This window comes from Carassius gibelio, chromosome A23 (assembly GCF_023724105.1).
Source record: "Carassius gibelio isolate Cgi1373 ecotype wild population from Czech Republic chromosome A23, carGib1.2-hapl.c, whole genome shotgun sequence".
NCBI classification, from domain to species: domain Eukaryota; kingdom Metazoa; phylum Chordata; class Actinopteri; order Cypriniformes; family Cyprinidae; genus Carassius; species Carassius gibelio.
Window position 1 is genome coordinate 15,437,018 of NC_068393.1, and position 15,853 is coordinate 15,452,870.

Here is a 15,853-nt window from a genome sequence, read left to right on the forward strand (position 1 = left end):
AGGGAGAACAGAACTTTGATAACATATAATTATCTCAGCACTGGTGGCGTAGGGCCTCTGGACACTGTGTAATTGAATGAGCAAGCTCTGATTTATAACCTCTTTGAGCAAGTTTTGTGGCTGCTTTTGTAAAAGGCCTGGGAAGCAACTTAATTGATGGCATAGGTGCTCAGAGCATTACACCTACAGTGAAGCAGAACAGAAGAGATCGGCTGTCTTTGAGAACATCCAAGATCAATGTCAAAAGAGTTAATGTCTGGGGCCGTATTGGACAACTTTTCAGACAATATCGATAATTATCCTGATAAAATCTTTATTTCTTGCTGTAGAAAGATGTAGAAACCAGACTGTTAACTGTGGTTTCAAACTTCTCTTTATGGTCAGAGATTGAAAAACACTTCATGTTTTTGAGTTCTTCAGACTTTTCCAGTCATTTTCCCTCAATTCTTACATGCTCTTATGAGTGATATTGTTTCAAATCATGAAACAGGTTTGTGTTGCCTGACTTTGACGATGCTTATGTTCAGCACAGTTTGCAGTGCAGGCTGCAATATTAATAATAATATAAAAATAAAAAATAAAACATTTGTCAGAAACTTGAGTTGACAGTAGTAGTACCTTGATGTCTACATTAATAATATAATAACAATTTAAATTAATATTCCACATTTCTGCCACAATACCATGGTGCAGTTAGTGTAATACAGTAAAACTATGGTAAATGATGGTAGATTTGTAGATTGAAAAGCTTTGACTGTATCGTTGCTCACAGTGTTTCTGCTGTTTGTCAGCGCTGTTTTATCTGACTTTAAACTAGTTTTAATAATTCATTGCACTTTTGGTGTATAAACATAATATTGAACTTTTGTTATTGTTTTAACAAAATTATATTATGATAATTATTTTTTTGATTTTATCGCCCAGCCCTATCCATACTTTTAAGATTCTGTATGCAAATGACCACTGTTTAGCATCGTTTTTCTAAAGCCACACAACTGATTTGTGTGAGAAAAATACATTTTAGTTATGTTCTGCTGATGTTCCCCCTTCAGTGAACTGCTAGCAGCTAGATTACGCGAACGGACCTGATCAGTTCTCTAATCATAACACAGTCCCGAAATTTCCCAACTATACCAAGAGAGGACATGGTTTCTGAGTAACTCTGACACTCCAGCTGTACCCAGTACCTATACCACAGTTCTGCAAGGCAAACTCAACACTTTTACAGACACAGTTTGTGACACAGTTTTTCCTCTTGTCTGTCTTGCATGTAGCGGAGTCTGAAACCACAGGGACGGTGATGGCCAGGGTCCAGACTTCCTGGAAAACTATTCTGAGACACTGAAGCTCTGTTCTACAACCTTGTGATCTTCCATACTGTCTACATAGGAAGAGAAATAATAATGAGGTTCAATCACTGTTAATAATAATAAATCATCAGACAAATTTATAAAACTTTGATTTTTATTGTTATTAAATAAAGAATAATATTTTTTATCTAAACTTTTTTTGTACATTTAAATAGGTTGTATACTTTTAAATGTAATTAACATTTACCTGTGTTAAATTACTAAAACAATAATAATAATAATAATAATAATATTATACGTAAATATGTATTTGTTATTATATACAAATACAAATACATAATCATTATTCAGCATATAATGACAACAATAATAGTCAAATTGGCAGGCTGACTGATGATTATTAATTTATTATTAATATTAACAACAATATTTAATTTACATAATATTTTAAATATTTATCAGTTGTTTTTATTAACATTTACATTTCTATCCTTACACGTTTATTTACATTTATGTCAAGTTGCTATAATGATACTACTAATAATAATAATAACTATCATCATCATCATCATCATAACTATGATTATCATCAGTTTTTAAAATATTAAGATCATGACTATTATCATCATCATCATGAAACCTCATAAAGTGAGAAATCTGGAATCCTCAAGATAGGCAGAAACTTGAATCATGCTAACAGTGCTCTGCATGTGAAGTTTGAAACACTGGGACACTGGGAACTAAATCATCAGTCCTAAAGAGAAAACAGGGCTGGATTATTTCTAGCAACAATAAACTACTGTGCGGTAACTCGCCGTCCCACCCTGCTCACCCTTCCTGTGAAACTGCTTCCTTGGTGTGCTGGCGACTGGCTTTCCCTGGCACCCCAACATCACACACACACACACACACACACACACACACACACACACACACACACACACACACACACACACACACAAATAGATACATAGAGAAGGAAGGGTTGCATCTCAGACCTCTGTCTCTCTGTATCCATTATCCCTCTGTGTTTCATCAGAGAGCAGCCAATATTTAGTCTGAGATGCTTTCTATACATACTGATCCCAGCAAACATATCTACAGTCCAGTAGGAACAAAACCAGACCAGGTGGCAAATAAGACAGAACTAATAATACAGAAACTCCCTACAGGCCAGGAATGTCTAGGTGATGCAACAGTTGATGTAATGGTTGAAAGGTGTCATAGCAATTGCTGCAATGGTTTGGGCAGTAAACTATGTATCCTAAAACATGGTTATTGTGTTATACAATCTAGAACAACCATGTCACTGTCGGTATATCAACGCAAAGAGCATGTCATCAGACATTAATTATATGTTTTCCAGTCAAACATTAAGTCTAATCATAGACTGAGCTGAGTCAAAAGTGATAAATACTGACATAAATATCCTTTCCAGTCCTTTCACTGTCACTGCAGATGGGAAACCGGGGTCAAAAACGCATCAATTGTACAAAACAATGTGAACGCCTTTCGTCAAAGCAATGGAAGAGTTACATAAAAAAAATTATGTGGGCACTCTTTGGGTTAGTGAATGAGAAGTGGGGATATTAACAAAATAACACCATAAAAGTAGCCTAAAAGTAGACTCTATTCTGCTCATCAAATCTTGACATCCACCCCACAGTTCATGAGAGAAATAATGATGCTCAATTCATAAACAAATTGTTCTTTTGAGTCAGATCTTGTCAAAGAATTGCTTAATTCAGGTGACAAAACCAGTTTGAATGATTCATTCATTAATCAGACTGGGACTGGTTCACCATTTTGGTCTGTTCCTCACACAAACACTTGGTATACAACACAAAAGTCAAATGAGCTGCTTTTGTGATACTACCACTTTTGATTAGCATGCGTTAAATTGAAAGTGACAGTAAAGACTATCGTTATGACAGATGTATATTTCAAATGAACGCTGTTCTTTAGAACTTTCCATTCATTAAAGAACCCACAAAGAAATTAAGAAGCACTGGATAACGCTAAAAAAAAACGTGAGACACTAAAGACACTAAAGAGTAATGGCTACTGAAAATTCAGCTTTTCCATCACAGGAATAAATTCCATTTTAAGATATATTTAAATAGAAAACAGTAATAATAATTTTAATAATGATTTATTTTATTTTTGATCAAATAAATGCAGCCTTGTTGAGTAAGAGTGTTCCTTTCATATATATATATATATTCTCACATGCACCCCAAACTTTTGAATGGTAGTGCAAGTCATATGGGTCTGAAATTAAGACTTTGGTTACTTCTGTTTATGGATAAACTTTTCCTTTGGCAGCAAAAATCTGTAACCACAGATACAACCCAAAAAAGGAAGCTCAGACTATTTCTTGTAAACCAGGGATGGGGCAACTTTGATATTGTCGAGGGCCAGCACTCCTTCTTCTTTATACCAAGGGGCCAGGCTTTTACACTGTCTCACTCAATTTTCTTTTTACTGAAGGAAAGCAAAGTATACTTAATGTAATTTGTTTTTAGAGATTTTATCATATTTAAAATTCAATTATGCCAATTCAGTTGGGAAACTTTGTTGTCAATTGACAAGCATTATGTAAACATCTCAATAACATTGTCTATAAATTTACAACAATCAATTGTACAGAGTCCTAAGAGGACAGAAAATACAAAAAAATATCGATTTCTTTTTATATTGACTGGAAGATTTTCATTGTAAATTTTTTAATTTTGCTAATGTTAAAGTGTTACATTTTGTAGTTGCCTTTTTTCTTTTTATTTAGCATCTTTTGTATATCTTTTGATCCATTGGGCTGCACTAAAAGACCCACCGGACACCATTTGCCCATCCCTGCTGTAAACAATGAAGGCCTTAACAAATAACTTTAAGTTCATGCTTTTTTGGATTATTTTGCTTAAACAAACACCTGACATTCATGTAAAACACACAATTAAGAACATGGTACTGACGGTGCAGGCTGAGCGAGATGTTGATGGTCTTCTCCTCCGTGAAGCTCTTGGCGTTGGGGAATTTGGCACACTTGAGTTGGGTGGCAGCAGGTGAGTCACCCATGTGGATCCAGCACACGGTCTCCTGGGCGTAAATAAAGTCCATAGCGGTGGTCTGCTTGGTGTTGATGGAGATGGGATTGGCTCCGCTCAGAGAGGTGGCTTGGATGTTTTGCGAGTTGGCTATGAGGAGGTATGGATGCCGATCTACAGGATCTTAAACATAGATGAAAAAAACCCATTGAGGCCTTGTCCTTCCAAAACAAAAAGGATTTGACCACAGCCAGCAAGACAAAAAGATCAAAGGATCATCAGAAACCATGTTCGCTTCCTACCGTTCTTGGCCTTGCAGGAACGGTTGTCCGGTTGAGGCAAGTAGCCCTCCACACAGCTGCAGGTGTAGGAGCCATCTGTGTTTGTGCACGTCTGACTGCAAGTCCCGTACACTGCACACTCATTAAAGTCTGACACAGAGAATGCCACAAGGTCAACATTTTAATGTACTTCTACACTCATCACTTCATTAAAATCATAAAGTCATTCAGAGCTCACCTTTGCATTGCTTTCCATCTTCTCCCACCTCATAGCCGCTCCTGCAGTAGCACTTTGGACCTGACATTGTCACTGAACAGTTGTACTGGCAGCCCATGATGGTGCAGTTATGAGCATACTCTACAGCATAGGAAACAGAGAGAATAGACAGTCAGTCAGCAGAGAAACATCCACATCCAAAATAAATATTATTCAGAAGAGATTATAGAAACTTGCAAGCAGGACAGGACAAACAGGCAAAAAGATAATACAATACAATACAATTGATTAGTCCGTTAAGAGTGTCTGTACGTGCAAAACATGATACTTGGTACTTGGTACTTGATCCTTGTGATATTTTGTGAAATAGTGAAAAGCCTTTGATACTCTTCGAGATGCCTTTAGGACATCTTGGCAAAATATAAAAATGCAACGGGGGCTTCACTGACACACAGGGTGTATGATTAAAAGGTTTTACTGGACACAGATGAGTGCACTTGGTTTTATACTGTGGGTATTGCTGTGCTGCCAAACACGGCATCTCTTTCCACCAGCCTCTGTGTGAACTCCGACTGCAGCTTTGCTCAGACAAAAAACAAGTCTCCACGTGCCCACCGGATACACACAGGTCTGGGAAAACCACATCCATCAAAACAGTGATTTCGTCTGATATGTTAATGTGGGAACGGTTCAGGGAAGTACAAAGATCACAATGGTAATATTTACATAAGGAACTCCTTTATAAACCCACAGGATTTTTATTCCAGGTACATCTGTCTCATTTGATCTGATCATACGCTGACAGAGCACCATGATCCAACTGCTCAAATTACAGCAGGTCTAAAAAAAAAGTTTTAAACTTCAAAATAAAAACCATTTTACAAAACAAGAAAATAGAAAGAAATGAATTACTCCAGTATTCAGTGCCACAGGATCATAAACGCCAAAACTACATGAGACAATGCCACCATAAGGCATTCGGTCAGTTATGATAAGTCCAATCGGCCCACGATGCACTGCAACGGTCTCCTCCTCTCTCCTTTCTTTCTCCTACAGAGACTCAACCACCCAAATTTACGCACAGGGACAATGAGAGTCCTCCTCACACAAAAGCCTGTGGCACTGAGGGGTACAATGGGGCTTTTGTGGAATGTGTAGAGGAAGATGTGCAGGCAAAACACTATGGTCTGTATCGAATCAATTCCCCCATACCATCCAACCACAGCTCATTCACTGACCTCACAGCCACAAACTACTCCAAACAGAGCAGAAGGCATTCGGGGCGTAACGTTGCCTACCCAAAAAACACTGTTGGTCATAAACTGCAGACTTTTCTGTATCTTCTACACTGATTTTGAGGGATAGTTGTGCAGAATGAAGTTAAAGGGATTGTTTACCCAAATATGTTTTATTGTAATTAGCCTCAAATTGTTTCAAAACCTGTATGAATTTCTTTTTTCAGCTAAATACAAAAGTAGATATATTTTGAAGAATGATAGTAAGCAAACGGTTTCTGGTCCCTACTGAATTCCATAGTAATTTACTAGTTACCCATATTCTTCAAAAAAAATAAATAAATTGAACAGACGAACAAATGTGTACAGGGATGGAACAACTTGAAGGCGAGTAATTGATCACAGAATGTTTTATTTTTGTGTAAACTATTCCTTTAAGTATGGTAAAATGTGTGTACTACACTTTTCTGAGTAGCTGAGAGTGTTATGGAATATATAAAAAAAAAAATTATTCTGAACATGCAAAGTGTGACAATAACATCTGCAGAACTTTCTGCAGACACTGATTTGACATGGACCTAGTCGTGTCATTTCATTTAAGGAATGTTACTGGTTAAATACAAGATCAACAGCCCTGTTTGTAAAAACAAATGTGCTAACAGTTAAGGACTTAAAAAAGAAATTTATAGACCAATGTACAATGATTCAGCCATTGGTATCTATTGAAAGTCAATTTCTATCAACACTGGGTTTTATTTTTTTAATTTAATTTTACAAATTGAGGTACAAGGTGAAACCGTTTGGAGGTATACCTCAAATGTGGTCAGAAGACATTAATTTGAACATGAACACAACTTTAGACCAGTGTTTCTAAACCAGGGGGCCGTCGTCCTCTAGGGGATATAACTTCCAAGGAGCTACAAGGTGACATACAATTATTTATAATAAAGAAAACCATTACAATATGCCAAAAAAAAAAGAACCAGAACTGTAAAAAGTCTTGGGGAGACAATGTGAGGCTTTGACGTCAAAAAGCTTGAGAACTGCTTTTGACCAATTAAATCCAATGAATTCCCATCATTGTAACATATCACTGGAAAATTATCTTTTGAAAGATATTGCACAAAATAGCAATGTAAACAAATTTGCTGATTTTTCCAAAGCACTATTTTAAAATCACTGACAGCTCCATGTTTTCCATACCCACTTGAACCCTGGGAATATTCCTTTAAGAATGAATTTACCTCCGATGAGCAAGTGCAGTTTCTAATTCCCACAGCCATGCCTTGCCTTGCGGGTATTTAGATTGGTATGCAACCCACATGTTTGTGGTTTATTGAGGTAACGAAAATGATTTTTTCGAGGATCATTTCAAGTAACTGTAAGATTGCAGCCAACATGCCATTATAATTAACAGTGAAGTGCTGGGAAGAAAAAAAAACAACCAGAGAGCGAGAGAAATAACGAGTGAGACCGAGAAGGCTGGAGGGCTTAATACCACACCACAGAATCTCTCAAAGACGACAGCTACAAAAACACTGGCAGCCAGACCTAAAATCAGTGTTCAACCGCACCACATGAGATCCGCTCAACCTGTTACAACATTACTATTAACAGCAGATCTGGGATCAGCTCTGATCTTTATATCTGGAGCAGGAGAACCTCAGGAACATATCATGTATCATCCAGCTTTCTTGTTCTCAAGCACACATAGTGAATCAGGACACACATTCTGCATGCTTCATAAGGATAACAGGAAATGGCTGAAAATGTCATGCTTCATATTTAGGCACTTGTGATTTCCAATAATATTCTAGTTGGTGAATTTTGGATAACTAATTATTATCGCAGAGTTGCTACTAAATGAACTTTTTTTCAGTAGCGTGCCAGCAGCAAGCACAGCTATTCCAGTAAAAGCTAGTTTATAGCGTTGAAGCATTACAAAACACTACATTTGTCACATTTACTCACATAGCCTATCAACAGTAAACTGAGGAACTGAAAAAACACTTTCCTAAACTCTCAAACAGCTTTGGGAAGTCAAAATCATTCATTTCAGTGAGTCAGCTAATTGCGACCACATTGTTTAAACGTACTGGTTAAAAGTGATTAATCTGAATGATAACTCGCTTGTTTTCCTCCCACTCATTGTGTACTATCTTACAGTCTTCTGCGTGGTGAACTGTTAGCTAAATACACATAATACTAAACACATAAATATTAAGATTTATGTTGTCAACCTAATTTATACTCCGATAAATCCTGCTCTTTTTCAGTTAATTACTTAACCTGATAATTATAATCAGTTTGACAATTGTTTCAGGATTCTTTGATGAATTGAATGTTGAAAAAAGTACAACAGCATTCATTTGAAATAGAAATGATCTGTAACGTTAGAAAATGTCTTTCCTGTCACATTGAATCAATTTAATGCATCCTTGCTGAATAAAAGCATTAATTAAAATAATCTTACTGATCCCAAACTTTTGAATTATAGTTAAATTGTATTTAAATTTATAGCAAAACTGCATGTGGTCCAAAAAAGCATTTTGGATTGCATTTAGTCCTAGTGGCAAAAATTACTATCATGCCACCCTGCTGCAAAAAACCTGAAAGCAAACCTTTCAGCAAAAAATCAGTTTTGGGAAACGCACACACAAACAAACCAAGTTCGAAGTTCACTGACTTCAAACTAGACAAAAACTCTCGTTGTGTTTGATGTGAGAGTGTCCTCAAGATGAACTCAAATGGCAAAAAAAAAGAAAAAAAAAAGACATTCATTATTCTATTTATCTGAGCAGTACCCGGTCCAATCAATACTCCTGATCTCCCTCCCTGTGCTGTCACAATAATACGCTGAGATCTGAGCCAAACTCATCCATCAGTGCAGTGAAAACATTGTGAAGCCCAATAGCGGAATAGAAACAAATGGATAAGCCACTGCCCAGAATGATATGCTGTTGCCAAAGCTGAAAGGCACAGTTGAGTTTGCCAATAGCAGTGCAAAGTTCTTTTTTAAAGGGCTAATCGTTCTTTGTAAGTGCTGCGTATTTGGCTGTGTGTGCGCGCAGAGCCTTTTATGTGAATAGGTCAGCTAAATATGAGCAAACAGTATAACGGGCGGCTAATACGAGGCTAACAGAGGCATAACACAAGATAAACACAGGAACCATGGCAACATTAGCAGATAAAGTCAACAAAACTGCATTCCCAAACCATGTAATCTGTAATATGCCATATTTCTAAAAGAAACAGGATATTCAATTATGAAAAATAGGACTGCACAATAGTCAATAGTAGTCAGATTGGAGGTGATGATTTATTAAGACGGAATTTTAGAGGAAGAGTAAGCCGTTACATTTGGGTGAAAGATTATGAGAACAAACAAAACATGAACTGATTTATCGTGCACACAAAGGAACTTGCATTAAGAAAATAAATAGTCATTTTAATTTCACGCTGATTCATTACTGAATTATGAGTAGCTTAAGTAGGTAAAAGTCAAATCAAGCTAAGCATTTAAAATAGCCAGCTACAAGCTACTAACAAAAATTTGTTAAGTACATTATTATTCTAATGTTTGGGTTTAGTAAGGTTTTTTTTATTATAGTTGAGTTACTTAAGCTCAACAAAGCTGCATGTATTTGATCAAAAATACAATAAAACAGTAATATTGTTAAATATGATCACAGCTTTCTTACTACTTAAATATATTTTAAAGAGTTTTCAGCATCATTACTCAAGTCTTCAGTGCTACATGATCCTTAAGAAATCATTATTATGCTAATTTGCAGATCAAGAAACATTTCTTATCATCAGTGGTGAAAAATAGTTGTGTTGCTTAATATTTTTTATGGAAACTGTGATTTTTTATCAGGATTTTTTTTTTTATAAAGAGTTCAAAAGAACAGCATGTTTTGCAACATCATAAATGTTACTTTTGATGAATGCAATGCTTTCTTGCCGAATAAAAGTATAATTTTTTTTTTTCAATCTGACCCAAACGTTTGAACAGTAGTGTATATTAAACTAACTTAAGGAGCAATAAATGTAAATAATGCTAATAATGAAACCTATAAAGCTAAGTACAACTGCAACAAAATAAGGGGACAATAATACTAAAGATTGTTGATCAAGAAACTAAATAATGCTGACAATAGTAACTAACTTTCATAAAAGGGCGGATGATTAATGATGCTAATAATGTAAATTCAAGTACAAACCCCATTTTAAATGACAAAATGACCAGCTTTGCTGAAACTAATCAAACAACATAACTAATTTGGAAGACTTTTATTGCTAATTAAAATAGCTAACTGCTTAAAAAAAGCTACTCTATATTTAGTGAAACATTGGTAGTAGTGTAGTTAGTTACTTCAACTATTAAATGTAAATGTAATTCTACATTTGTAAGCATGCAAATACACACAGATTCCTACAAAAGCTATCAAAGTAATTAAACACTACTCAAGGCTCTACCTTCCTTGAAAAGCTATAAAACGTCACCAGATTTCCTGTATTATCTTTAACATCTCTGCCAGTAAAATGAGTTAAGAAGTTGGGAAACACACTGCAATAAAAATGTTCCTTCACTCTGTTGTGAAATAATCCAGTCTGAGGAGTCAACAAAAATTTAGGAAATGTGTAATGAGCTGACCAGAGACATTTTTGTAAAACTTTTTCAGCATTGCTTAAAGTTTGAAATCTATAAATCTCAAGTTCCCTTTTGGAGAGGGCTGACAGTTTCTGACCTGTGCCTTCAGAGCAGGAGAAACTGAACAGACCTTGAAACATCTCTGAGAGGCTTAAGTACAAAATGATTAAATCAAGACTGCGGGGAGCCAATTAAATCTGCCAGAAGGGAAGAGACGATCAAACCCATGCCCAGCTCAGTGAGGGGTTAAATTTACAAAGCCCAGGATAAGACGAACCAGACTAGCACGAGCACGGCTGATATCAGAGGTCAGCAGTTCCCACTGATTTTTTGATGCAGACCCACTACATTATTAGCAGCATAGCAGCCAGATGCATCACCAACAGAAATAAACACCTGACTCTCTCCCTTCTGTCCAACTTGTCAACAAATCTGTGATAATAACATAGAAATATAGTATGACGATGTGTGTTTTGAAAAGACTTGAGCTGAGTTTCTTGCACAATCTCCATGTCCGTTCCAGGGAAGCAAACATCCAACAGGAAAGACATGTGAGCATATATTTGTGTGCATTATGTGCATCTGAGTGCAATGGGTTCATGTGGAAGACTGGGTGAGTGTTTACCTCTGGGTTCAAAGGGTCGGCATTTGAGCTGGAGGAAAAGTGAAGTGTGTGTGTGTGTCTAGGCTCAAAGCGCTGGACAGAGGCCAGGTCAGGAAGGTACATTATTTATTATTCAGCCTTTAAAACCAAGTCTGCCATGCTTACATTCCAGCAGTATGAAATTATGGCGGTGGATAGACCTGGGACTTACATTACAGGGATTTATTTGACCCCACAATCTAAACCTTCCTTTTAAAATTAGATTATCTGTCATTCTGATTTCTTTCAATTACATGCTAAGTGGCCGGTTCAATACTAAAGATATAGGTCAGCCGGATGAGACTGCATATCTCAGGACTTTGGACACAAACAAGATTAGTTCCTGATAACTCATGTGAGGATGATAACTAGGCTCAGGAGCCAAGCCTTTGGGGACACAGGGCTTTCACACACAGATCTTGACATGACTGCCAATAATTATGAGTTCACAATATGGATATCTTCAGCTGGAAAAGATTTTACTTGCAATGACAATTATTGATCCTACAATAATTTTAGCACAACAGTTTCTCGAATTTATATTTGAACACTATATATACGGTGCATATACACTACAGTTAAAAAAAATTCAGGTTCAAATATTTTACATAGATAATAATAAAAAATGTTTCTTGAGCAGGAAAGCTTCATATTTGAATCATTAGAATGATGTAGCACTGAAAACTGGATTTCACCGGAATAAATTATATTTAGAAATTTATTAAAATAGAAAATACTATTTCACACTGGAAAATAATGGAAGACAATAGATTATATAATTACATGTAATTTTAAATAATAATATAATTATATATTATTATATAATATTTACCATATTGTGAATAATTCTTCCAGAATGACTTAAAGGCTGGAATACACTACGTAACTTCTGCCCAGATGTATAGTCTGAGGAAGTCAACACTAGTTTCCCAAATTCAGAGCTAGTCTGAAGATTTTCAACAGTTGTAGTTGACCGAAATTTGCATAGTGTATGATGGGTTATTATTGGACTATGATCGTATCCAGTAGGATGATTAATGTATGAAGCAGGACAATTAATATATGAAGCTTAGTTTTTCCTCTGTAGCATATACAAAGTCACCAAGTGCATGATTCCTAGTGTTTTGTTCGTAGTCATCTAGTGTATTTCAGCGTTAAGCCACTCAAGTCACAAAGATTTTGACAAAATCTCATCTGTGCCAAATATATGATATATTGGTGTCAGATATGGCACTGATTAAGTTGAAAGTGCCTTGAAAATTAATAAAGATGTATTTGGTTCATGATCAGACTGTGTTTTGGACATGTTACCTCGACAATGTGGTCCCTCGTCACGCCCATCCGTGCAGTCTGGGACGCCATCGCACAGCTTGCTCAGGTGAATGCACACATCTGTTCCTCGACACTCAAACTCGTTGGGAGGGCACTGTGACACCTGGGTGTGATGGCCTGCAAGATCACAGCAAACAACCACAAGTTAACACATTGCAACTATACAAAGAGATGCAGCTCCATTCAACTGCTAGCCATGTCGATTTCTTTTAAGAATGTTAAACACCTCAAAGTTAACACCTGAGGGATGCAATGCATGATTATTTTCCACAATACAGTGACAATAGACTCTATAATAGATAATGTGTTAGAGTGTGAAAGCATGTGCATTTGAGTTTTAAACCATTTGGTTTAAATGTCTATAGCAACCTTATTACAGTTTTCACCAGCTATAAAATTATATTTCCGATTGGTGCAAATGGTTTCAAATTATCTTAGTATTAATTATGTATTATAATACTATTATAATATTATTCATTTAGTATTAGTATTAGCTATGTTAGTATTATTTAGAAATTATTTTTTATACTAGCTTTTGTTTAGAATAAGCTTTTATTTTTATATTTTCAGTTTGGACTTTAGTTTTAGTCATTTTGTTATATTCTTCTGTGACTTCAACTTTTTTAGGTTTAATATTATATTTTATTTAGCTTTACAGCTTTATTTCAATAAAAACAATCATTTCAATAGTTTTATTTCATTATATTAACACCATTCTGAATGTCCATTGACTATTAAATTAAAAGAATATACATGTCTTAGTCTGCTTGCACATATCTTGTCTCAGTAACTTATTCCAGAAGTTAGGAGAGCAAGTCAACATCAGGTCAAACAAAAAGTAAACTAAGACACTACAAACCCCGTGTCTCCAGAATGGAGAAAAAACACACAGCATCAAAAGTTAGAATTGAAAACTAGAACAACAAAAAAAACTGTCTTCTGTTTAAAAATCTTATTTTTAAGACTATAACATGCTCTCTCGGTTTAGAAAAAATAAATAAAAAAAGTCAACCTAAACCATTCAGAGCATCGCTATTCGCCGGAGTCGTTTTCTCTCCATGCAGCCCACATGGCAAAGCAAATTGTTTGTCTTGGATATTTTTCTTTCTCTTTCTTTATTTCTTTCTTTCCCTCCACCTCTACTCATAACATCTGCTGACCCATTTTAGAAAAACACAAGAAAAGGGGGAATTCACCTCCTATACAAAAGTGAAACAGTTTTTTAGCCACTCACATTGCCCCACATGGCTGCTTCTGAAGGTCCATTAGGTTTTTCTGCTCACTTAATAGCACATGTGTGAGTATCTTCTGGGACTGAAATTAAGAGGCCAACGTGCTTATTTGGTTCATTAAAGCTTGGCAAAAACAGACTGGAAAATGTTTCTGTGGGAGGCCCCAACAGAGCTTGAATTTTATACCAAGGGCAACATTATAGCTCGGTTCCAAAATCTAGTGAGCTGCCAATGTAGGAAGCAGTTTATTTATATGTTGAATGTTCAAAATCAATTCCAAGGTTCTATCTCTGCTAGAATACTGCCATAGAAGGCAAATGCCTATGTGGGCAGCTCACCAGTTTTTGGAACACACCTATAAATTGACTTCCATTTTATTTCAAAATCTATTCTCAAGCAATGGCATAAAAGCTGAATGAAAATATTTTTATTTAACTATCAAAGACAACAGTAAACAGCACTTGCAAACCATAAACTCATGTAATGTAATATTTAGTGGTCGACCAAATTTTTTTTTTTTTTTTTTGACAGCCGATAACCGATATACATATTTTTGTATATGTATATAATGTTTTTTTAAGAAATTGGAAATCATTTAATAATGGATTAAAAAATAAATGTATAAAATAAACATACTTCTACTTTAGATGACAAAGTATTTTTCACAAATAAATAAATACTTAATAAAAATATAATTAAACAAACGTAACATCACGGCTCACTCAGTCTGAGGTAAGACACAAGTCCAGTCTGTGCTGAAACGCTGCCATCAATCAACCAATCGTGGGAGGGGCCTCTGACCGTGTGACGTCACACGGTCAGATGGCTCGATTTGAGAAAGGGGAAAACATTTAACGAGATTACAAAAAAATTATAATAATAAAAAACTTGGTGGATTTTTATCATTATAGGGTGGTTGTGTACACACAATGCCAACACACATTTCAGTTCAAACAACTTGTAAAAGTGCATATAGCATTATATGACCCCTTTAAGGAATATCTATCCATAATTACAAAATGATTATGTACTTATGTAACTCCAAAGATCACAATGAATACATTACTGTAATGAAGCCTTCCAGCAACACCAACACATACCTGATCCAAACAGCCCCCATCTTTCCAAACTGGGCCGTTTAATTTCAGCTGTTCCACTAAATTCAGGAAGGAACATTGTGTAACTTCCTCTTTTACTCTTTCTCCAGCTTCATATTTATAATGGTTCTGATTCATATCACATGACAGCATCCATCTATCATCTGATATGATGGGAAGGAAACCAGTAACAGAGATCCTAAGGAGTTTTACATAGACCAGAGGTCAGCAACCTGGGAAACTGAAAGAAATTCATTTCAAATTCTATTTATTAAATGTATATTTACTGCAGGAAAGTCAAAGTCATTGTATCTGGTTGTTCCTCTAATTCTTCCTCATGGTTAAACAGTCTGTTTTACTTAGTTAGCTATGTGAATGGAATTAATTATGTGAAGTGAATGGAAGCCAAAGTATACTGTTACACAAGTATCCAGTGGGTCATACCGTGCCGCTCAGATGCACAAGTTTACATTGCTACAAAAAAACCTATTTAAAAATTTTCCTGAATTTTCTATTATGAATTTTTTTTTATCGTGGTTTCCATTTAAATATTATAATAATCACCAAATCAGCATATTAGAATGATTTCTAGAAAAGTTACTGTATGTTTGGCTAAATAAATGCAGCCTTAGTGAGCATAAGAGACTTCTTTGAAACACCTAATAAAATCCACAGGCTCTTTTTATGACCCTCTCTTCACCTCTGTGTTTTCTATTGAAGCTTCGAGAACCTTCCCTCTCAGGGTTTGCTGGCAGGGTTACAATTCAAGCAAAGCCTAAATCCAGATCTTCGAGTTCAAACGTCTCTT

At 35.7% G+C, this 15,853-nt stretch overlaps 1 protein-coding gene across 2 annotated transcripts in view; it reads right to left on the reverse strand.

The window, feature by feature from the left end:
- LOC127944211 (low-density lipoprotein receptor-related protein 1) overlaps positions 1–15,853 on the reverse strand; it is a 94,045-nt gene that overhangs the window by 51,335 nt on the left and 26,857 nt on the right. For both annotated transcript variants that reach the window (XM_052540059.1, XM_052540058.1), the window contains exons 3-6: positions 12,696–12,833; positions 4,874–4,993; positions 4,657–4,785; positions 4,283–4,537 (exon numbers count right to left, since the gene is read on the reverse strand). In XM_052540059.1, the coding sequence (XP_052396019.1) occupies positions 4,283–4,537; positions 4,657–4,785; positions 4,874–4,993; positions 12,696–12,833 (642 nt within the window). The remainder of the gene's footprint in view (positions 1–4,282; positions 4,538–4,656; positions 4,786–4,873; positions 4,994–12,695; positions 12,834–15,853) is intronic.